Source organism: Talpa occidentalis, unplaced genomic scaffold, assembly GCF_014898055.3.
Source record: "Talpa occidentalis isolate TD23 unplaced genomic scaffold, MPIMG_talOcc4v2.1 talOcc4.5, whole genome shotgun sequence".
Taxonomy (NCBI): Eukaryota; Metazoa; Chordata; class Mammalia; order Eulipotyphla; family Talpidae; genus Talpa; species Talpa occidentalis.
The window spans coordinates 99439729-99466343 of NW_023604861.1; the positions used below are offsets into that span (position 1 = coordinate 99439729).

At 34.4% G+C, this 26615-nt stretch overlaps 1 protein-coding gene across 2 annotated transcripts in view; it reads right to left on the minus strand.

The window, feature by feature from the left end:
• Window positions 1–26615, minus strand: part of TMEM131 (transmembrane protein 131) — a 138852-nt gene that overhangs the window by 101888 nt on the left and 10349 nt on the right. The window contains exon 2 of one of the 2 annotated variants that reach the window (XM_037527898.1): window positions 5878–5939. In XM_037527898.1, coding sequence (XP_037383795.1) covers window positions 5878–5939 — 62 coding nt within the window. Of the gene's footprint in view, window positions 1–5877; window positions 5940–26615 lie in introns of those variants that run through there. The other variant, XM_054701883.1, reaches the window with a different exon arrangement.

Here is a 26615-nt window from a genome sequence, read left to right on the forward strand (position 1 = left end):
TTTATCTGTAATAATTCAATCCTGGGACAAGCCAAATTTACAATACTAGACAAATGGATGCATGAATTGTGGTATATCTACACAATGGAATACCATTTAGCAATAAAAAAGAATAAACTCAAAGACTGAAAACTTGTATTTTCCCCATTAAACCTTTCTTTGTTATTTTATAATAGGTGATATTTTAAAAAGAACAGAAAATTAATATGAATGTAAAAAGAATTACTGATAAACACAACATGGATGAATCTCAAAATAATTATGCTTAATTAGTCCCTCAAAAAGTACATTTTTATGATGATTTCATTCATAAAATGATTTAAAATATAAACTGATAGTGTCAGAAAGCAGATCAGCAGTCATTGGAGAGTGAGGGTACTTGGATTACAAAGGTTACAAGTAAACTTTTGAAGGTGAAGGATATGTTCATTTTCTTAACTGTAGTGACAGTTTCAAAGGCATATAAATATATCAAACAGTTGATATTGTACACTTTATGTACAGTTTATTGTATATTACTTATATTTCAATAAAAAAAAGTAAGAATTTTAGAACACGTGAAACTGTGGTTCCATGTGAAACTGAAAGAAAGGGGACTCAAGAAGTGTTATCACCCATGTATACTTTCTTGAGAAAAAATTCTTCCTGAAGACAATATGGCCCACAAGATTACTTATGAAAAACTGCAATTGAGGAAGCTGTCCTGTGAAAGATAAGCAGGATATTTAAGGTAAAAGAACTGTGGAAATAAAGTTAGAGATGCAGGAAGTAAATGTTGTTTGTAAAGTATAATCCCTAATATCAAAACAAGTATTCTAACTATATTAAACAAGACTAAACACCTCAACACATAAAGGCAAACACAAGAGGCTCTATTTTGTTCCTGAAGTAATTTGAGAAATAAAAGTTTAAACATGTCTTAAATGAATATTTGAAAATTAAGCCCCTAAATCAAGAAAGAAAACAACCAATATCAACAAGGAAAGAATAAAAATTAGATGGGATAGATGAAAAACAAGAATAGTATGATTAAATGAGATAAATTCATCTATTTAAAAGGACAAATGGATTGTATCAAAAAACCAAAGCCTTAGAGAAAAGAAACAAAGGGTTAGGAAAAGGACAAAACTCGCAAGCTGATCACAGATCTGGGCATACAGCAGGGGAGAAGAAGAGAGAGTGGGTCAGAACAGGGAAGGGAAGAGCACAGGAACTATGGTGATAGGTCATGGGTGCTATGGTGGGAAAACAATAGGGATGAAACCTGAGGGGAGAAATCAAATAATGTCCAAAAATAAACGCTGCAAGAAAATAATTAAAAAAAAAATCAAACCCAATTATAGACTGTAAATACCTAATATAATATAATGCAACAATGTCGTAATTCAAACAGAAATAGGGTAAAAAACAAAGTGAAAAAACCATGGGTTATAATAGTAATAGTTTTACATAAAATTTTTTTATAAAACAACAGTAAAATAGACTACTATACCCACATAGACTACTTATACCCACATAAACTAATTATACCCACAAACCATACTCAATGATTCTGCTGCATTTAAGGGCTCCAGCCTCAGTACTATCTTGTAGGGTTCTGGATTTCAGACCAATAGGAGCATACTCTCTCAAAAAGCACCCTCAAACCTAAACAGGGATATATGGGTACAAAATGAACTATTTTGCCAATTAAAGAGACCAGCCTCTGCAAAAATGTGGTATGGTCTCAAATATTTTTACCACAAAAATAACATCATAATTTCATCCCTATAACCTAATAATTGTCATCTGGGCCCAGTTTTTTCCTCCAGGAACATTTCACAATGTCCAGAAGCATTTGTCCAGAAGCTACTGACATCTAGAGGGTAGAGGCCAAGGATGCTGAGAGACACACTATAATACAGAAGACAGTAGTCTACCCCTATCGCTCAGCAAAGAATTATCTCGCCCAAAATATAAATTCTGCCAAGACTGAAAATCCTATTGCAATCTGAATTTTATGGAGAGCTATCAATAATTAGACTTTCATTTGTAATGTCCTTTCCTTGTATTATAATTCAAAGTACACATTATGTCTCTATCTCTAGTGATCCTTGCAGTTCTTAATGCACTGGAGATACTTAAATAGAAGATTGTATTTTACAGAAAAGAAAACAATCACCAAATGATTCAAACCCACTGGTCCAGGATCCAATGTATCAGTCAGAATTAAAATCCTGTGACTTGGTCTGTTATTACATATTTGTTATGACTTATCTTTGATAAGAGGTGTTTGCCTAAAATTGATTTCTTTAAGCTTACATGAAAACTGAAATTGGCCATATTATTGCTAACAATTTTTAATGTGACTATCATCTTCCCTAATGTAATTGTCAAACAAAACATTTTTCTTAGAAAAAATTCTACTAAATGAACTTACAAAATTAGGCATACTGTGCAAGTTGTATACAAGGCATCTGTTGAAGTAATCTGAAGACTAGAATAGGTAGTAGGTATAAAAGAGAATCGGGCAGTAGAACACCAAAGGATCACCTCCAGTAGATTCAGGAATCAGAACCTCCTGCTGTGCCTGGGTGCCAGAGTTGTGTAGTCGGGATCCCCAGTTACCCCTCCTCTAGGCCAACTCCTCAGTCTTGGTGTCTCTTACAGTATTGTGTCCACTTCTACTCTATGCTATTTTTAAGTGCTAGATGCAAGACTAGGTACAGACTGTAGGTGACATAAGGTCACAGGCTGAGAGCTGTTCTTTTTTCTTTCCCAGCACAGGGATTTATCCTGAGGTGTTTGCTCCTATTATTGGTAGGTGTTTGATCTCTAGGTTTGTTCAAGCACTTCTTTGTTTTGGTTTTAGCCCTAAGGTAGCAGTAGGAGGTGTTTTGGATAACTCTGACTGGCCTCCAAGGAAATCCAAGTGTTTTGACCAGATTCAGGTTACAGCTTTTCTATACTGAATTCTATGTTAAGAACCTCAGCCTCAAGTCATAGTTCTCACTCTGTGCCACCTCCCTTGCAGCTCTGCAACAATGCACCCTCTGATCTGGGTGCCTGCCTGTGCCCTACCTTATCTATTGCAGTGCTGGGCCACAGGATCCTTGATATTGGCATGTCTAGTCAATAGCTGTAGAGGGTACCACACAGCAGCTCTTCCTCCCTCTTGTGGGTTTGTTGTGCCCTGTTATCACTAAACAAAGTTCACCTAAAGTTTTCCTACTTTCTGCTGGACTGATGAGCCTAGAAAATATTTTTTAGATTTTATTGCACAGTTTTTTTTTAACCTCTTTAGTTAATTCCTAAGAATTTTATTCTTTTTGGTGTACTATAAATGGAATTGCTTTTGAGATTCCTTTTTTGGATTGTTCATAGCTACCAAATAGAAATGCACATACAAGTTTAGTTCCTAAAGGACATACAGCCTTCTTCAACTAATAAAGAATATTTGTACTTGGAGAATGTTGCAGAAATTCAGTCCTGAATGCTTGCCATCCAGATCCTGCAAATCATCTAAAGGAAAATATTCAAAACAGTCATTCCTATAATAGGTTCTTACCTTACCTTCTTGGAAAAAAAAAGAGCTAGCAAGAAGCCACTAAGATAATTTTTTAGTTAAGATGGCTTTACAAAATTAGAAATTAAAACCTTCACCTTTTTTCAGTTTTAAATTATAAAAAGGGATATAAAGACTTTTGGTAAGAACCATGCAGCCACTGCCGGTGATTCTCCTCATTCTCTCTTATGTAAAGGTATGAATGGTAACTTTAAAAACTTAGAAGCAGGAAGAAAGTAGTCATCCACTACATCAAATTAAAGAGCTTCTGCACAGCAAAAGAGACAATAACAAAAACAAAGAGAAACCCCACCAACTGGGAGAACATTTTTGCACCCAACACTAATGATAAAGGACTGATCACAAAAATCTGCAAAGAGCTGATGAGACTCAGCAACAACAAAGAAAATAATCCAGTCAAAAAATGGGCAGAAGAGCTAAAAAGAAACTTCTCTGAAGAGGAAATGCAAATGGCCAACAGACATATGAAAAAATGTTCAACATCACTTGTAATCAGGGAAATGCAAATCAAAACTACCATGAGATACCATCTCACACCAGTGAGAATGGCACATATTAAAAAAACTAGCAACAACAAATGTTGGCGAGGATGTGGAGAAAAAGGAACTCTTGTGCACTGTTGGTGGGAGTGCAAACTGGTCCAACCACTATGGAGAGCTGTGTGGAGATTTCTGGACCTACTAAACATAGAGCTTCCATATGATCCAGCAATTCCACTCCTAGGTATTTACCCAAAGGACACAGAAACATCAATTCCAAAGAGCACCTGCACTCCTATGTTTATAGCAGCACTGTTTACAATAGCTAAGCTTTGGAAACAACCCAAATGCCCAAAAATAGATGACTGGATCAAGAAGATGTGGTACATATATACCATGGAATATTACTCAGCATTCAAAAAAGATAAACACATGCAATTTGCAGCAACATGGATGGCACTGGAAGGGATCATGCTCAGCGAAATAAGCCAAAAAGAAAAAGAAAAATACCGGATGGTCTCACTCATAGCAGGAATCTAGAAAACTTAAATAAGGGACCAGGAAAATGAATATAAGAAAGTGAAAATCAAAATCAACAAAAAACTATGAACCAGAGACACTTTTTGGGGGGTGGGGGGCGGGAGGGGAAGGATTGGGGTCAGAATGGGGCGTTTGCAATTGTATGGGGGAATATAAAAATAAAATTTAATATTTAAAAAAAAAAAAAAGAAATATTAATTTACAAATAGCAAAAAAAAAAAAAAAAAAAAAAAAAAAAGAAAGTAGTCATCCAGAACTCTTACTTGCTTCACTGTCAGAGAAAAACCACCTTAAAACCCATCATTTTTCTTATGCTCATTGTTTGGCTTAGTGTTGGGAATCTAAATTTAAGCTAAAATGCAACAGAGATCTCATTCCAGGTCCCTAGCAGAATTATTTCTCTATTACCTTCACCTAATTTTAATTTTTACTTTTCTATTCTTACTAGACACTATAAAAAATATTTAAAAAAAAATTTAAGTTATATATTCAGTAACAAATAAGGAAACAAATATATCATCAGCAGCTTTTAAGAGATACTAACAATCATATCTGGAGTGAGAAGATCAGAATTCTAACACCAGTACCATTACCACAAAATCATAGAGCCATGAACAACTTCCTTAACTTAAACCTTGGTTTCTCTTGAATATGAAATGAATAAAAAATTATCAGTCATGCTGCCAAATAACATGATACTATAAAAACAAGTGTTATCATTCAAAGGTGGTAAGTACTATAAGACAAGCAAAAAATAGGCAAAAGTTTGGAAGGAAGACGGAAAACACCTCAGCCACAAAAAAACAGAGGTTTGGTTAAGTTGACTTTTACTATTTTTTTCAATTCTGAAATTCTAGAGCAGATTTTTAGCGAGGCAGACTAAAATGGGATTCAGGGTGATATCTAGTCTGAAAGGAAAGAGGATTTTTATCCGATCATACTTTTTAATTTTATATATATTTAAAGATGTGGCTTAGTGTGGCAAGTAGGACAACAGAGAGGTAAATCTATAGGAATTTAAGCTCTCTGGAGAAATTTTCTTCCAAATAAATATTTTAGATCAAATACCCAAATTCTGTGTTTCACTCTATGACTCCATGGTCAGAGGTACCCTCCAGAAATATTTAAAATATACTTCATATAGTTAAGGAGATTTTTATTATAACCAGTGAATACACTATGTACATATAAGACTTATAAAGTATATTTCATAGAAACCAGTTACCCTTAAAAAAGTCAGGTATTATTTGAGGCTTAACATTGAGATAATTCTTCAACTCAAAATAAAATTACCTGTAGTAGGCCTCCATCATCAAAACGCAGTACTTCTATGATGCTCTCTGACTGAATAAAAGCTGTGAAGGAAACAAAACAAAACATTACTTAATGGGAACATTAAGTAAAATCATTTATCTTAAAGTAATTTAATACACTCTTACAGTGTAAAAATATACTGCTTGATGATAACAGCTAAAGAGGATGACCAATGCTTCAGGACTTTAGCAGGTATGAATACTTTACAATAAAACAATACAACCCAGTTAGAATTTAGTTTTAGCAACCTCAGGCTATGTAAGCTACCTGTAAAATAACTTCTGTAATATTCTCAGAAAGGATAAAATAGCAAAATCAACTAATGAAGCTGATTATTTTCATTGATAGATTAAATGAAAAACTCACTATAGGATTGTATTTCCCCCAAAAAATGATGAACCAAAATTCGGTATCATCTGTCCTTTTGTAGTAATGATACAAGAGGGAAATCAAAGTCAAAAGAGACTTGGTGGGAAAGTGGTACAAGAAAATGGCAAATGGAAATTATTCTTTCCAAGAACTGAGTACAATACAAAGACTAGATATTTAGAAAGCTATAATACTTTTACCATACAATCCAGCAACTGTCCCCTGAATTATTTACCCAATTGATTTGAAAACTTATGTCCACACACACAAAAAGCAATTCCTTATAGTAGCTTTGTTCGTATCACCAAAAACTGGAAACAATCAAGATGTCGTACAATAGGTGAATAAATAATTGTATCACATCCAATATAATGTAATATTTTTCAGTGATTAAATAGTAAAAGAGAAGGGTACATACTGTATGATTCCAAGTACATGGCATTCTGGAAAAGACAATAGTATAGAGATGGTAAAAAGATCAGTGGTTTCTTGGGTTTGTGGAAAGGAAGGAAGGACTTGAATCAGTGAAAATTTTCAGAGGCGCGAAACTATTGTGTAAGATACTATAATGGTAGACACATGACACCATCTATTTGTCAAAACAGAACTTTACAACACAAAGAGTAAACCTAATGTATGTAATTAAAAATAATCATTTGGTCGGGGAATCCCAAGATGGAATGAATATTCTGATGAAACAATTTAACTATAGTGCAAATTTATGAAACCACCTCACTGAAGGACAGGTGGGGACAGGTGTTGATCTTCCAACATAATTTGGAAATGAATGGAATCTGTAAGACTAAAGGCAAAAGAAACTGTACATAAGCACTGTACTCTGGCTGATGGAAATTATTTCCCTTGGAAGTTTGGGTTTATAATTCTGATATTAACCCAAACATCAAAATTATACTGGAATTAAACAACTAAATACATGGATGGTTAAAGGTCATGTTGGCAAGGGTATATATACCCTTGATATAATGAAAATGGTAATGTATCTCTACGGTTTTCCTCTCAAAAATCACATCAACCCAGTCTCATCATGAGCAAAACATCAGAAAAATAAACTGAGGGACAATCTACAAAATACCTGACCAGTACTCCTGAAACTATCAAAGTCATCAAAAGCAAGAGAAATCTGAGATATTGTCACAAATCAGGGAAGATGAAGGAGATATGACTACTAAATACAATGTGGTTTCCTGGAATGATGGGATCAGTAAAAATTAAAGAAATGTGAATAAAATATGGATTTAGTTAGTAAGAATGTATTAATATTGTTTTTTTAATTGTAAGAAAATACAGCATTATACCAAAAGAAAGATGTTAATAACTGGGGGGCGGGAAGGGAGATATGGGAACTCTGTACTACCTTTGAAATTTTTGCATATATCTAAAACTATTTTAATTTTTTTTTAAAAAATGAAACAAAGATATTTCATTTAGTTTAATACAATAATCATGACTCCTCTTTGTTGGTCTTTGGGACCAACACAGGGAAGAAACTGTCTATTCCCATGGCTCTAATTTTTCCAACATGACTAAAGTTGAAAGTCAAGCAGCAGAGTGAGACATTAGCTAACAGGATTACTTTACCTAATTGGATAGTGTTTTCCTGCCTGTCAAGCATCACTTTCACATTATTATAGTAATTACATCCTGATTTTATTTTGGGAAACACCTATACTCCATTTCTTATTTGTCTTCAACCACAGTGCCAACGTGTTCTACTCCTGCTCATTCCCCATTCCTTACTATATAGGGAACAATTAATCAATACTGAGCGCATGAATGAAATTCTATCTTTTGCTCAAGTTTAAATACTGGTATTTACACTCTTTGATGCAAATGACCTCTTCCTGGTCGTTATCTCTAGTCCTATCTTAGAGCTGAATTTCAAAACTGAGACCAGAGCTAATGACTCCAACAGAATTATTGACATTAGCACATTTGGAGTACACAGGAATGACTCCAAATAAAGTGATAAACCATCAGAAGAAAGGACTATAAATGTAAAAATCTATACCAGTTCACCTATCCCATTTTTCATTCTTTCAACAAACTGAAATTTTAGATGATTCATCTAAACTCTGCTTGCTATACTGCTGCTGAAGATAGCTATATTGATGTAAGAACTCACTTAACTAACAAGAACTAGATAGGTGCTTACAATATAAGAAACAAAGTAGGAGATTCTTGTTTGAAGCTTTCCATCTAGTTAGCAGAGGAAACCAAGTATTAGAAATATGCTGTATTAGGTGGCTGCTATTGGTTATGCTATAATGACTAATTGCATAAGTTGCCATCGTCAAGCTAGATCACATCTTTAACTGATGAAAACTTAACTAAAGATAAACGTAGTAATAATTCAGGTGGTTGTGTTTTCCTATTTTTCATTTAGTTTTAATTTTATATATTTTTAGAGATTTCTCTGTCCTCCATCACATTCCCTTCTACACCTTTGACTGTTTCTCCCTTCCTCTTCCCTCTTAACCTCAAAAGCATCACTTCACTTACTAGTGTCCACTAGTTTTAGGTGTTTTTTGTTTTTTGGTTTTTTTTTTTTGGTCTTTGTGGAATTATCTACTACGTAAGCATCCCAACATTTGTCTTTGTCATTGACTTGCTTTACTACAAATAATTCCCTCAAACTCCTTCTATTTTGCTGTAAATGTCAACATTTTTTCTTTCCTTATGACTGAACATTATTTCACTGTGTATACCAGATTTTCTTAATCTAATACTCTATCAGTGAGCACTTAGGTTGTTTTTAGAGCCAGCTATTATTATAAACAACACTGCAATAAAAATTATACATCATATAATTTCTGAATTGATGGCTTCATGTACATGGATTTAGATTTTAAGGTAAAGTCAGATCACTTTCCAAAAAGAACACACCAATTAAATTCCCACCAACAGTGTAAAAGTTCCTTTTTCTCTGCTAATCCAGCTGACAACTCAATAGAGATCTGGTAATCCATGTGCTACACAAAGTGTATTTGACATTAATGCTCATGGCTAAAGACACCTCCAAGTAACCTAAATTTTAAAATTAGGCATACATTTCCAATAACAAGTAAGGAAAGGAAGATATATAAACAAAAGGGATTTATATTTCTAGCATTAATGTTTTCTATTGGTATTTACTCGTGAAGCTGGACCCAGTAAGATCTACTTTAAGCTCCTCAAATCCACCCACACTATGGGTGGGGTATGTGCACTACCATGTCTGAGAGCACCAAAGCCACTTACATCAGTGTAAAAAAAAAATCTTAATGTCTCAGTTGTTTAATTACACACTTTCAAAACAGAGAAGTCTGTTTAATTCTCTATTTCATTTAGTAAAAAATGACATTTATAAGATAAAAATGCTTAAAGGCAAATCTTTCTCTACTATAATTAGGTTTCTTTTAGGTAGAGATTCTTTTTCTTTGAATATTGTAACTGATGACTAGATACAATCTGCCTGTTTTCATACATCTTAAAAATAATTCATGAAAGCAATGAATGTCATAAATAACTAGCAGAAATTAAGCTGTGTATGTGCATGTGTTATGTGTGTGTACACCAGGCCTTAGAATCTTCTTTGGCTGTCATCATCAATTCTTTACTTTCTAGTCTTCATGGTCTCCTGACTGATAGGGGAGTTTACACTACATTTAAATCAGTGACTTTTAGAAAACAGTAAGAGAAGAAAGGGCCACACAGACAGGACTTAGATGGGTCCCCTAAATTCTGTGTTAAAGAGCCATATTGCCTTGCTTACAATAAAATATAAGAATATTGGTTAAAGTAATGGCATTATTTCAGAATTACTCTGTCAATGTTAGTAATACCTTTTTATAGTTACACTTACTGAGGATTTTATTTTAACAAAAGACTCAGTAACAAAATTTTTTTACTATTCTAGGTTAGGTTTGTATGGGTCCACTCTACTTAAAGACATTTAATGACTGAAACCATGTTTCTTTCCTCAGTGCCCCAGAAGAAGAGAGAAAGGGGGATAATAAGTCTAGGTGATACTAATATGAACCAGACTGATATAAATTAAGATATAAATTATAATACCCATGGCAATAGGTAAAAAATTACATAGACTTTAAGATAAAGACTGTTAGTAAAGGGAAAAAATTATAATTTTAAGGGGATGATCAATCTATCAAGAGCAGATAACCATAAACATATACACCTAACAAGAATGTTCCCTAATACATGAAGCAAAAACAACAGAAATGAAAGAGTAAGAAATTAAAAAAGACTACTTGGAGAACTCAGTAGCCCATTTTCAAACTCAACTCATCAATTTAGGTGATATCCTGCATCATAAAACAAACCTCAACAATTTTAAAAGAATTGAAATCAGACTATGTTTTTCAATCACAATGGAATCAGACTAGAAATCAATAACATACACAATAGAAAAGTCTTCATATATAATAAACAATACACTTCTAAACAAATCATGGGTGAAAAGGAATGGATTTTCTAAATAAAAAACACATGAAAATGAATAAAAAGTAAAGTATGACTAACACATCGAAAACAAGAGGGAAATTTATGGCACTAAAATACTCACATTAGAAAAGAGGAGAAAATGTCTAAAATGTGTCCCTACTTCAATATAGAGAAAAGAAGAAAGTAAACCCAAAGCAAATAGAAGGAAATAATAATGAGAAAGCAATGAATTTGAAAATAGGAAAACAGCCAAAATAAAAGAAAAACCAACAAAACTGGAGAGCCTCTAGTAAGACCAACACAGATAAAAAAAGAAGACACAAATCTTCAACTAAGCAAGAGATAGCACGATAATTGCTGCAATTATTAAAACATTAATGAGAATACTAAAAACTATATGCTTATAAATGCAACTTAAAAAAAAAAAAGGATCAATTTCTTACAAACCACAAACTACCAAAGCTTAATCAAGATGAAATAGATGGCCTGAATATTCCTAAAGCCATTAAAGACACTGAATTTGTCAATAGAAAGACCCCACTCCCCCCAAAAAATTCTCAGGCACAAAAGACTTTATGGAAAATTTTGAGATATTATAGAAGAATTGGCACTAATTTCACATAATCTATTTCAGAAAACAGAGGAGGAAATACTTTCCACCCTACTTAATGAAATTAGTATTACCCTGATACCCAAGTTAGACAAATATAACAATTTTTTAAAAATCTATAGATTACTATACCTCATTAAATTAGATACAAAACCCCTCAATACTAGCAAACTGAGTATGTAAAAAGAACTACATACCATGATTGGTTGAAATGTACTCCACATATTCAGGACCAGATAAAACATTTGAAAAGCAATGAAATTAGAAAATCATATGATCAAAATAACTGATGGAGAAAAAACATTTGACAAAATCCAATATCCATCCATAATACAAATTCTTAGGACACTTAGGAACAGAATGAAATTCCCTTCATTTGATGAAGAGTATCTGCAAAAATCTATCACTAATATCTAATTAATGGTAAAAGAATGAATAGTTTCCCCATATGAATGGAAAACAGTAAGACTTCTGTTTTCACACTTATTCAGCATTGTATAAGAAATTCTAGAAACTGTAATAAGAAAATAAATAAAGTGCACACAGATCAAAAAGTAAGAATTAAACTGTCTCTATCTGCAGATAACACAATGGCTTATGATAGAAAACCAAAGGGAATGTACAAAAACACCTTAATTCCTAGAATAAGCAAGTTTAGCCAGGTAGCAGGGTTTAAAACACAAAAATCAGTAACATTTCTATCTACTAACAACTAACAAGTGGAAACCAAAATTAAAAACAAAACACCATTTACAACAATCCAAATAAGTACATAATTGTACACTTAAGATATGAACAGGATTTTTATGCTAAAGCTTTCAAAATGGTTTATGCCTTAACATCAAGTGAGAATCAGACAGGTAAACAAGAAGATTAAGGCAGGGTTGTCCTACCAGAGAGTACAACAGGGCAAAGGAATTACAGGCAGGAGAGATTATGGTACTCTAAGAAAATAAGTTATTTTATAGGTCTGCAGTCAAATGTTCAACCACTGGAGAGGGCACACGAAATAGGTCTGAAATTTAGTACTGGGAAGAATTTAGAGAAGAAGCTTGAGAGGGAAGCAGAGGGCAAGTCACACCCCCTGCTAAGTCATTCCTCATTTTTCTTGTAATTTGTTCAAGGTCATAGAGCTGATAAATGGCAGGGTCAAGATGAGAGTTCAGATCGGCCTCACTGCAAAGTTCAAGTTTAGGCTGCCTCTCAACAATCTTGGTTTCTACAGTAAAGGAATCCCACAATGAATGTCCTTAAACTGGTTAATTTAAACCACAGTTCTTAGAATGGGATCCTTTGATCCCTGTATCAACTCACCTCCATACTCAGTAAAATGGAGATTCTGGGCCTATTTCTAAACCTACTTACTGAAGCACATTCTCTGGTACTGAGCCTGGGATTTTACATTTTATAGTGATACACATAAAATCTGGAGGTAGGTGACTTAATGCCTATTTAACTGAAGCCAGTGGTTGACCAGATTTGAAGAGAAGTGTGAAGAAACAAAAGGGTTTAGTTCACATCAGACATACAAGTCTTGTGATAACAATGGAACATACAAGTGAAAATATTGATGCAGCATTTGAACTAGGAGAGAGAAGTCACAACTGGAAATACCCACAGAAGTGAAGAAAATCAAAGCTCTAAGTTTGAAATGGCAGAGAGCTGAAGTCTACAGTTTAATACAGGTCAGAACCTACTCAGGCTGCAGTGGTGCACTTTTGAGAAAAAGAAACATAAAAGCAGAACACACATCATGGAGCCAAGAGAAAGGAGTGTTCAACAGTGTCAAGTCTATCATATAGAAAGTCTTGGGGAAAGGGAGCAAACATTTAAAAAGAGCCTCCAGAGTCCATCACTGATAAGTTTTGAAATAGGTTCTGAACGGCAGAACAGAAGCCAGACTACAAAGTAGTGCCTGGTGAAAAGCAGAGGGGAAGATTTAGCCTTGTAAATACTCTAAGAGTGAACTAATGAAACATATGCATGCAGAGATACAAACTAAGGTTAAGAGAAAGTAGAGATAACACAAGAAGCCAATGCTAAGAGGGGTTGTGTCTTCAATAAGCTAAAACTCAAGATCAATCTGCCAAGATCAATCTGCGAAAGGAGGTTGAGGAGGCAGGGGCAAGCCTGTAGTACCAACTGCTTTGGTCACATGGCAAAGGCTATGGCCTTTACTCTCAAACAGGGTAACATTTTCTGTCAAATCTGTTAACTGTAGAAAATTCTACATAAAAATTAAGAGAAAGTTATTTTGTCAGATTTGTTTTAGCACAGTATTCCCTCCTCTTCACATATTCACTTTTAAATTTTAATTTTGGCCAAATCACTTGAAAGGAGGCTACAGAATATCAAAACATTTCCCAGTAAATATCTCATTGTATCCTCTAAGAATAAGGACCTTCTCTCACATAAACACAATTCTTTTATCAAACACAAGTAGTTTCATATTGATAAAATAACATTAAAATATATGGTCCGACACGTGTTTCCTCAGTCGTCCACCCAACAATTTCCTTTTGCAGTTCAGATTCCAATCAAGGGTCACACATTACAACTGGTTGTTTCTCTAGACTCTTTTAAATTACACCAGTTTCCTCAAAAATTTTCTTTCTTTCATGATATATTTTTGAAGAATAAAGACCTAGTGTTTTAGAGACTGCTTTACAATCTTGATGTACTTTACTCTTTCCTCTTTTTTTTTTTTTTTAAGATTTATTTATTTATTTATTTATACAAGAACCAGGGTATAGGTCAGAGGCGCAGGAGGGTGAGAGGATTCACCAGAGACAGAGTGGGGAACAGAACAGGCAGACTGTTGAAACACACTGCTGAGGGGCGCAGCGGGCGAGACAGGAGAGGTCTGCTGCGCCATGTGGGACCCTCGCCGGCCAGCCAGGATCCAACCAGCACTGCGGAGGCTGCGGACAACTTCACAGCACGGCGCTCAACCGCCTGCACCACCACAGGACGCCCTACTCTTTCCTCTTGATTAAATTTGGATTAAACATTTTTGGCAAGAATAACCTATAGATGGCATTATGCATCCTATCAGGTAGATATGGTATTTTTTCAAACATTACCGATGATACCAAATTAGATCATTTGGTTAATATAGAATCCACCAGGTCTTCCATCATAAAGATGCCTTTTCCCCCCGGTGTAATTAATAAGCAATCCAGAGGAAGAACATTGAGATAGTATGTATCTATCCAACAGTCTTTCATCAGTGGTTTTAGTATCCACTGATGATTTTTGTCTGAATCAATTACTATACTGGCTGAAATATGCTCGTTTTCTAGTTCAGTCATTCCTTATACATTTACTAGATGGCACCCTTTAATAACAGCATTTTCATTTCCTTTCACTTTCCCAACTTCTGAGTATCACTATGGATTCAAGGATTTTTCTCTCAGTATAACTGATCATTGTTACTATTCCTTCTGATGTCCAGAATTTCTCAAACTTGCAACTGGAGTCCCTTCAAGCCAGCTCTTCTGTCCATTTAACATGTTCTCATTAGTCCTTAGGCACTTCTTTGCTTTCTGGCACAATAAGGTATCCTAGGTTCACCTTGTAGTTTTCCTGTCTGACCTTAGGATTTTTTTTTTTTTTTTGAAAAAGCTTGAAAGAACTAAGACAAATTCTATACAATTATTTCAATGTTACAGGAGAAAATACTTCTCAATTAATTTTATAAAGTCAGTATTATCCTGGTACCAGAAGCAGACAAAAATATTGTAAGAAAACTAAAAGCAATACCCCTCATTCAAACAGACACAAAAATGCTTAACAATATTTTACTAAGTATTGTCCAGTAATACATAAAAAAAAAAAAATGAAAACCATAATGGCCAATTGAGAGTAAGAGCAAGAATGTAAGGTTGGTTTAATATTTCAAATAGTGTATTACACTATACTAGCATACTGAAAAAAGAGAAACTATATAACTATCTTACAAGATAGGGAAAAAGCATTTGACAAAATTCACCAATTTGTGATGAAAATGAGCAGTGAACTTAGAATAGAAAGAAAATCGCCCAATCTGACTATGAGTATCTATGAAAAATCTAGAACTAATGTCATACTTAAATGTGAAATACTGACTGCTTTCTCTCCCCTAAATTTGAGAATGAAGTAAGAATGTCCAGTCTTGTCACTTTTATTCAACATTAGCCTGGAAGCCTTAGTCACTGCACTGAGGGAAGAAAGAGAAACAAAGGCCTACAGATTGGAATGAAAGCTATAAAACTATTTTTATTTAGACACAAGAAAGAAAATAATAATGAATCTAACCCTAAAGAGGGCATTACTAGAATTAATAACTAAATTAAGTGAGTGTTGCAGGGACACAAGTGAAAAAATAAAAAATCAACTACATTCTTATATACTAGCAATGAACAATTGAAAAATGAAATAAAATTGTAACATAATTCCATTTATAATAGCATTTAAAATATGAGAGGGATAAATTTAAAAAAATATGTGCAACATATTTTTCATATTGTATACTAACACCACTTAAAGAAATGAAAGAGGATCTCCAAATAAACAGATACAACTATGTTCTGGGACTGAAGACTCGACATTGTGTCAACTCTCTTCAAACTGATCTATAGTTTCAAATATTCAAATCCTAGCAGTCCTTTTTGTTTTAAGGATGTTAACATCTTAAGTCTGAAATTTATCTGCCGTGTGTGTGTGTGTGTGTGTGTGTGTGTGTGTGTAAAATAACAAATCACATGAAGAATATTAAAGAATTTGCAAAAACTTTCAATATGACAATTCAAAAAAATAGGCAGAAGATTTGACTAGAAAAGTTATAATCTATATAGAAATAGCCTAGAACCACATGAAAAGTGCCCCCTCCCTATCATTAGCCATTAGGCAAAAGTAAATGAAACCCATAATGAAATTCTACCACATCCATTAAAATGACTGATCACATGAGCGAAATGTACAAGAAGAAATACAATTCACATACACTGCTGGTGATGGCTTGGGAGTTTCTTATAAAGGTAAATATACTCTTACCAAACACTCATCAATCTCACAGAAAGACTTCTACTTGAATGTTCATAAAAGCTTTAATCATTATAGGCCAAAATTTGAAACAACACAAATGTGAATAAATAAGCTGTAGTATATGCATATAATTGATCACTACTCAGCAATAAAAAGAAACAAATGACTGTAACACATGGATGAATATCAAGAACATTATACAAAATGAACAAGTCAAGCACAAAATACTGCACACAATATGAGTCCATTTATTTTAAATTCTAGAAAAGACAAAATTATAGTGACAAAGAGCATAGCAGTGGTTGTCTGGGGCAAATATGAGGGTAAGGAACTGACTGCAAAAAGAAACAAGGGAACTTTCTGAGATGATGAAAATGTCCTGTGTTATGGTGGTGGTTTCATAACTATATATATTTGTAAAATTAATCAAAGTATACAATTAAAACTGGCGAATTTTATTGTGTGCAAATAATGCTTCAATAAAGCTCGTTAAAACATGAAAAAAAAAGAAAGCTGGTACAAGTTCAATAAAGATCACTCATCTTACGGGGTTATTTTAGGCTCATTTTACTACAGCCTTGTATGCTCTAAACACCCCGAAGGCATACAGCTGTTAGCTAGATTTTGTTTTTCATTAATCTCCTATGAATTAACAAGAGAAAAGGATTTGTATTGCTTCTCAATGTTGTTTTATTTTTTTTAAGGTCCCAGGAAGTAAGTAGTTGACTTAAAAAAATTTTAAGATTGCTAAAACACTTGGTTTTTCACTGTATAAACAGAGAATGTTTGGGCCTCCCTGGTCATGCAGGGGTTAAAGACACAGTGCTATCAAGCTATCACCAGCCACTGAAGCACAAGTTCAATCCTCAGCCAGGAAGCTAACCCACATGGTGCAGCAAACCTCTGCTGTCTTGCCCGCTCCTCCCCTCAGCAGTGTATTTCAGCACATCTGCCTGTTCTGCTCCCCACTGTCTCTGGTGTATCCTCTCACCCCCCACACCTCTGCTCTACACCCCAGTTCTTGTATGCATAAAATAAATCTTTAAAAAAAAACAGAATGTTTGTACTACATCACATATTAAAATAAAGTTTTTCTTCTATGCAAGTGTATCATGATAAATTTATTAAAAGTTCAAAATACTTGGATATGGAATGAGTTAATATTCGAAAGATTGATGTTATCTTTTAGAATATAAACATTTTGCTCAATCCAGTTTTCGGACCCATAGACTTACATAAAAATGGCATAGATATAGTAATGTTCTACATTACCCCAACCTATTTCCAAAAAAAAAAACCTGGCAAGCCAAGCATTCACATTCCTGAATGTTCTGCCAATAGGATAGTAGCAATTCCTACACACCCATTACCACATACAGCCTGTAGTCAAAGGTCTCTTCTTTCTCAATCAGAACTCAGTCTCCAAATAAAAGGAAATAAAGGAGACCATCCTCAACAAGTTGGGAAAAAAAAGCATAAAACAAACAAACAAAAAAACCCACATTGTTTTTAAATTTAGGAAGTTGGGAGAATTATTATGGCATTCTACCTTTATACTGGGTTTATTCAAGGCTGACCTTTGATCTCTATTTCCTTGCAATTTTGTTCATGTCACTTACTATTACTGATACTGGTATGTAAGTCAGAGCTTCCCTTTAGAGTATATTCAGGCCTACTGCAAACAAATCACAGAGGCAATACAGTTAGGGAAGAAGTCAATATTTTCCATAATTTCCTTAAAGTCAAATAAATGTTGCTGAGGAAAGCCAAGAACCAATAAAGAATGGAGCTTGTTAAATACGTAAGGTATAATACCTCTGACTAAGTCAATATATAACAATCAGGTTTTTTTTTATAATACACATACATACACCTTCACTTCCGGACATAAAAACACACCAAAATAAAAATAACCAGAGTAAAACACTGAACAACATCTACTGAATGCCTTCTTATATACTGAGTACTGAGGTAAACAACTTACCTACACTGTTCTTGTTATATCCTAACAAACTTTGGGGAGAAAGATATTAATGTCTAAAATAGGGAGACATTATCAACTGGTAATATTATTTAATACATACTATTAACCACTATCAAGAAAGTTTGGGAAAACATTGATTCATGGTCTTTAAACTCCAGTACCCTTATCTATAACATGCACACACATTTCTTGTTAGAACAGGGCACCACTGTGTAGAGTATTTGACACATAATAACTGCCACTTACTAAGCACCTACTATCAGACCATTTACAGAACCATTTAGCAAAATGCCTAGTGGAAATCAGGAGTGATGAATCTGGATGGTGTGATAACCCTATGACTGAGCACCAACTCATCTGATCTTACAAATAGCACAGGTCATTTAAAGATTCCCTAGAGTAATGAAAATTACTGCTTCTAAAAATCCTAAGAAATTTTCCAGTGAATTTAGGTTGTATAAGTAGCCTGATCCATACACAGGCTAACTTCAAAAACTATCTTCTATCTTTCTTTGGACTGTCCATAGAATGGAGAAATAATCTAAATATAACTCTGAAATTTACATAAAGGCAGAAATAGATGGCATTACCAAGTTTCTTAGTATGGCTGTTTCAACTAGACCTAAAATTTAAATGATTTGAGAAAGAACAATGTAAGAATAATTCAGTAAAGAGTAAGTATAAGCTAAAGAAAAAATTCATCAAAACAAAATCAGAAATTAATGGAAAACTTTACATGAGATTACCAAATATAATTTTTAATTTAAATTGTCATGATTAAATGGACATAGGTATCTATATAATCTTCCCTTGTCATAAAAAATTTCTACCATGGTATCTTGTATGTTAAACTCTCAGTTTACTAGGGGTTACGGAATGCATACATAGAACATGTTTCATAGAGTAAGCTGAGTTGTTCTTTGATGACTACAATGTAACTCAGCAGATGTTGAATCTGGGTCCGGGCATACAACTCAGATGAACTCTTTCTGCGGTCGATAAGGTCTGAAAGGGACAATTTTATTTAAACTACCTGTTATTTTATTTTAAAAGAGAGAATTGTTTTCTATTTTTTTTTTATTCTCACACTTTTCTAATATAGCCTTTCAGTGTACTGATCATGAAAGTACTTTGGCAAAGCAAACAATACAATACAAAGAAAAATAATAAACTACTTGAGAAAGGAATCACCACTTATTCATCTCTATGGCCTTGATGACTAAACCCAATGTCCGACACACTCCTTGGCCCTCAATAAATGTGTGCTGAGCTGAATACATAGAATACCTTTCTACTAAGGAGTCAGTCTGGTCCACCTTAAAAATAACTGCAATCTAGCTAGTTTGGTAATACAGTAGGCAGGATTGAAACATAATATGAATATGTAACAGCCACAAAATACTATCCTCATCAAAACATCAGAAAGTTGAGGGCTAGATGGCCTGCTCATGGTCACAGTCAAGGTAGTATTTCAAGTCAGCTGAATGTCTAGTCTCCATACAGAAGCAGGCTGTCTGACTTCACATTCCAGATGATTAGATGGATGGATGGCTTATCACTTATGACATTGCTCTGACCACACTTCTTCCAGGAGCGTTCAGATCTGCATTTAGCCACACCTGCTCACCACGTGGAACAATAACAACAAAAAAGGGCACACTTAGCTGGGTGGCAGGAATGAGTCAAACGGAACTATGGAGTAGTGTTTTGACTCACTGAAAAACTGGGTTAAGAGACGTAGACCCAACAACATGACTAGTATTGTGCTCTCATTATATAAGCTGACCAATACAAAGGTTATACAGCCAACCTAAGTCCCTACTGTGGAACACATAACCTTGATACATATCTTTAAGCCTACACTGTAATTATTTGTTTGTGCCTGTCTCTCTAACAAGAAATTCTTGGAAGCTAATGACTATGTCTTACTCATAAATATATTCCCAGTGTCCAGTAGTGTGCTCAATAAATATTGGTCCATGAAAGATGCATACTGATTAGAGAACAGGAAGCATAACGTAAAATAGTAAACAGTATAAACTGATTCATATATAAGGTTTGAGAGGTTCCATTTATTTAAATGCCCTGATTCAGAACAATTGGCAGAGGGGAGAAGAAAATTTAAAAATCAAAGTATAAAGATCACATGTAAAGAAAGAATTTTAATAGGTAATTAACAAATTACCCATAATTAAAAATGGTTTACTTGATAATCCAAACTTACAATGGGGAATTTTCTAAGTGGTGATATAGGACAGAAGGTGATAGTAGGCATATTTATTAAGCCACCTCAAACCAAAAGTTTAAACTCAGCACTACATTTAGTATAAGAGGAAACTAGGGTAAGTAACTTGTCCAAGGTCACAAAGCTAGTAATTACTAGAGCCTCAATGCTTTTCTTTTTATCAAACCATGCTGTCCACCTAAGACATCCTGTTGTGGTGTCTTACATAATATTTTTAGTTTTTTTTTTTTTAAGATAGAAGAAAAAGCACCCCAAATTCCCTCTGTGAGAAACAAACACATCACATCTTTGAATAAAGCTACAGTGCCAAGCCTGAAACCCAAAAATGGGTTACTTATACTAAGCAACTTTAGTTCAAAGTTATGGGCACCAAAACTGAACATTTTTCTTATGTGGGAGAAGTGGCCCTGATAAGAGGTGTAAACTGAATCACACTGAATGTCTTTCTCAGTGTGATCTGACTCAGTCTTTTGCCTCCACCAACTTCCCTGCTACATTTAGTCTGCCCACAGTGTTGGTCTGTGCTGGCAACCACCTGTGACCTGTAACTCAAGTGTCTGTCTGCAGGCCCACTCACCCAATCATGCTAGAATTCTTGCAGGGCCAGAACTGTGTCTTCAATCTTTCTAGACCCCATATAGGATATGGTACCCACTGAAAAAAAAAAATTAAAGAATTATTTGCCAATATTTAGCTAGTCTGGTAACCAATAAGAACTAAGGAGTTACTACCAGATAATACCTCAGAGGGCACTGTATTTAAAAAAAAATCTATACAGTATTTTAATGTTTTAAGAATTAATATTTTAAGAAACCCACATGAATTTCTGAGATATACATAGAGGTGGTCATGAAACAGCTTGTGAGCTGAATTCAGCTTTCAAATTTGTCAAGATTTACCGAGCATTTGCTGTGTACCATGCACAAGTCAAATCATAGCGGGCGCCCCTATCTCACTGTAATAAAGCCTCTGAGAATGAGTTCCACCCTCAGAAAAGAGATGTTCAGACAGAAACATAAATCTTCAGGAAGTAAGCCAAGCAAAGCTGGCATGCGCTGGCAGGGAAGCCTGCACATAGCAAGAGTGACTTCCACTTGTCTTCAAGTGGCCAAGATGAGACCTGACCATAGCAAGTTCCTAGGCTGCCATCAGGGAGGTCAGACTCCTTCCCCAACTCTTGATCCAGCACAGTCTTGCCATTAGAACAAGAAGAAAATGACAACTTTTTATTAGTTATTTAGCTGATTTAACTCAGTAAAGTACAATCTGTTGATGTATGATTATCAAGTATGTATAAGTTAAAAACTTTTATTTTCAAACATTCAATAGCTCTGAGGAGAAATCACCCTGTACCTAGGACATATCTTAAAGCCAGCTCTCTGAAGATACCCTGGGGTGGGGAGTAGGGGGGCAGGGAGGAAGAGACAGACAACTAACTGTTGCTTTATTATTAGTTTCTTTCAGGCCTAGGCCAAGTTCACTTTGTTAGATCTTTCTGTCCTCCTCTCTGCACATACACAGCCCCCTGCAAATTTCCCTCTGCCAACTGGTTACCTCTTTCCTCCCTTAACTGTCTGCAGATGCCCAAATGTCTATATTACCTTTTCAAAAACATTTTCTTTTCAGAGTCTAATTAATGATGTTTTCAGGTCTTATCTGCTATCTTTGAAAGTAACTTTCTGTGCTGATATGCTTCTACCCAGGCTGCTGTTTTCAAGGTCTTGCAGCACACATTCTGCAGGGATCTAGAAACATATTTTCACACTCATCTGGTGAAGATTACCCATGTATCACTGTATAAAAACCACTCAAATAAAAAAAGTTGATACACTGCGAGTTTATCAAACAGAACCATGAAACTGAAAATCAAATATCTTCTTACAGAAGTAGCTGATATCTGCTATATGTTTACTTTCAAAGCAGTCTTTCACACACCACCGTAAGTAATACAACCATAAGTAATGCAACCATGTCTGCTTCCCCATCTTTCACAACTTGTCTGATGCTGAGTTCTACAGAGACAGCAAAAGATTCAGGTTAATCTACCTCTGCAAACAAGACCCTGGGAACGTCACATTCCATATTCCTTGTTGACTGAGAATTACTTTAATAGTGATACTGTAGTCTGTATACAAATGTTTCCAGGAATGTGCTGCTGCTGTGAACTAGATGCATGAAATGTGAGACATCTTCTGAGAGTATCCATTTGGCAAAATTGTTTTTCTACTGAAATCTGCATGGAATGGAATGTAAAATTTGCATACATTATTAAAAACATCATCTTAAAGAAATGGCTACCACTTTGGGGTATGTCCTTGAGCTATAGGGGACATGAGGTTATTAAGAGCTGATCCTAGAGAAAGAATTTCCATGCTGTTTCTTTCTTCTCTAAAAGGGGGAAGATGTAAATAGAAAAGGAAGAAAAAATGTGGTAACAAGTACAGTCTTCTCTGTAAAGATTAAAAAAATTTAAGTAATTTCCTAAAAACTATATTAAGCATGTTTATGCCCAATTTATAACTGAAAAGTTCACAATCAAATGAAATTATTTGCTCCAAGGGCACACATGGCTACTAAACGATAAGTTAATATGTGATGAAAAGCCATCCATCTACAAAGACTTCAACTTGTCCATTAAGCAGGAATGAGGCTCAAGGCAAAAAACAGACAGGTGGAAGGAAGAACAGGGCTTGGCCAATCAGGGTCCAGGTACCAGGACAGTGGCCAGAGGATGACAACTCCCAGTCTTTTCTGCAACAATGACAAAGTGCTAAGTGCTTTAGTCAACTCCTTGCTGGTCTGTCATGGCGGGCACAGCTAACTTTCATTCAGGGATGTGCTACAGCAGCAAAGCAGAAAAAAGCAGCCACAGAAGAATTTCTAAACAAACATCACTGATTTGACTGTATGCTCACCTTTAACTGTGCATGAGCATATAAAAGTCTCATTTGTTTTTAACACAGCTTATGGAGGGGATTCATAGTAAAAATTACTAATGTCTTTATTACAATCCTGAATTAGTATTTTTGCACACTGACTTCAAGCTTAAATAGTATTAAGAAAGACTATATTAAAAAGATATAGTAAGCCCTCACTTAACGAAGTTGATTGGTTTTTAGAAATTGTGAATTTTAGCCAAATGATGTCTAACAAAACCAGGTCCTTGAATAAAGTTGTTTTTGTTCGATGTTGGCCATAACAAAACAACAGTGAAATAAACATTATTCAAGGACCTCCTGTACTTTAGAATTCCATTAACATTTATTTAGACATATGAGTAAGATGGGGCGTCAAATATAATACAAAGACAGCTGTACAAGCGAAACTGAAACCTAATCACTTAGAGTTGCTGTACAGAAATTATTCTGTCAATATTAAGTACACATAACCCTTCCCAAAGAATCTTGGATAAAGGTCAGGGAGAAAATCCTGGGTCTACAACACTGACATTTATTAAAGAGCACTCAAACTGTTGACAAGTTGGAGATGATACCGCTAAAGGCCTGATAGGAAAAGAACATATTACACAAGAAGTGGCTAGCAGTTCTGCAAAATAAAAAGCAACAGCACAAGAAATTATATGTGATGAGGGGGATATGATGTTAAGGAAGGAAAAAAAAAATTGGCATATAAGGTAGACTGACATGTACCTAAAATTACAGCTGGGGCCAAAAATCAACTTCACAAGCTTGAGAAATTTCTGTACACTGCCAGATACCATGGGCTGAATGATTCTCAAATCATACCTTGTGAAGTAATCCATACAAATAAATATCTGAACTGCATCTGAAATTAAAATGAGCTACTGCTAAATACTACGTATGATAGAAAAGCTACATACAACACATTTTTAAAAAAGCGTTTGCTAACAGAGTTTCATTGTCTAATAATCTTTGTGTGTGTGTGTGTGTGTGCAGGTTAAGAAGATAATCCCCAATTGATCATTTCTCTGCACAAAAAAAGGGAAAATATCATCTGAGGCAAAGGAGAAGGAGATTGAAAGCCATCTTTCTGTGACAGAATAATTTTCCCACCTCCTCCATGTCCATGCCTTAATTTTAGTAACCTATGATTATGTTAGGCCATAAGGCAAAAGGGAATTAAGGTTGTAATCAGCTGACTTTAAGATAAATGAGATTATTCTGGATCACTTGGATAGATCCAGAATTAGAGATCCACATGAAAAAAAAAAAAGGAATCTGGATTTGAATCTTGTGCCATATATAAAAATTAACTCAAAATGGATCATAGATCTAAATGGAATACCTAAAATGATAAAACTTATATAAGAAAACACATGAGAAAATCTTTGAGAACCTTGACTTAGGCAAGGATTTAGATATAATCCAAAAACATGATTTAAAAATAATTTGACAAATTGAACTAAATCAATTAAAAATTTCTCTTTTCCCAAAGTACACTGTTAAGAGAATAAAAATACAAATCATAGATACAGAGAAAACTTTGCAAACATATATCTGAAGGACTTAGAGACAGACCATACAAGGAACTCACAAAACTCAATAAGGAAACAAATAATGCAATATAAAACACAGGTAAAAGATCTGAAATGTCACTTCACCAAAGAAGATATATAGATGACAAACATGAAAAGATGCTCAGTACCATTATTCAATGGGGAAATACAAATTAAAATTACAACACATCACTATATACTTGTTAAAATGACTAAAAATAAAAACTGACCCTCTGACCATATTAAGTGTTGATATGGAGGCAGAGACTGGAACACTCATATACTGCTGGTGGAAATATACAATGGTATAATCACTTTGGAAAACAGATCTCAATTTCTTAAAGTTAAACATATAACTATCACACGATCCAGATATTCCATTCCTAAGTATTTATCCAAGAGTAAATGAAATATATGTGAATACAAAGACTTGTACATTAATGTTCATATAAGTTTTATTTGTAATAAATTGCCAAAAAGTGGGAAGTGCACATTTTCATCAACATGTGAATGGATAAACAATGGTATATTCATACACTGAATACTACTAAGCAATGAAAAGAAATAAACTTGGTAAGAGAAGTTGGTTGAATCTCAAAGGGATTGCAACAATGAAATAAACAAATGTCCAAGTCATAGTCTCAAAACTGCACACACTGTATGATTTCATTTATATGGAGAAAACTACACTGATGAATATAGATCACGGGTTTCCAGGGGATATAAGTGTGACAGAGAGTGTGACTACAATGAACAGAAGGAGGAGTTTCAGGGGGTAATGGAACTATTCTGTATCCTGATTGCAGTGGTGGTTACACAGATCTATACATGTATTAAATTTATAGAGCTGCATACACACAATAAGGCGATTTAAAAAAAGTATTAAGATAACATATTCTACACATACACACATCCACTGTCCCTCCCTTCTTGTTTTGTACCCTGCTGCTTTCATGTTAGAGTGTATTCAAGAAATCAATGAATATCAGATTCTAAAGACTGTCCTCATTTTTTAATAAGCACATACTAAAAATCCACTATATGGAGATAATATAATTTATTTAACAACATATGGACACTTAGGCAGTTTCCAATTTCTTTGATACAATTATCATGTTATGAATAACCTGGTGTATATGTATTTGTATTATCAGAAGGGTATATTCAGGGTCAATTCCTCTGGTGTGGATTGCTAGATCAAAATTATAAACATGTATTTAGTTGTGTCAGACACTATGACAAATTTCTTTCCATTAAGGCTGTACGTTTTTGGGTAAATAAGAAGTATATTATCTGGGTTGTTTCCTTTATACAAAATGGGTATTTGTCAAATTTTAAATAAACTTTTAAATAATAGTCTTATTGAAATAAAATTCACACAACATACAATATGCCCACTTAAAACATACAACTGCATAGTTTTTAGTATATTAACAGTTTTACAATCATTACCATTACCTGATTCCAGAACGTTTTCAAAGAAAAAGGAAAGCCCAATCCTCTGAGCTGTTAGTCCCTACTTCTCCATTCTTTGGCCCTAGATAAA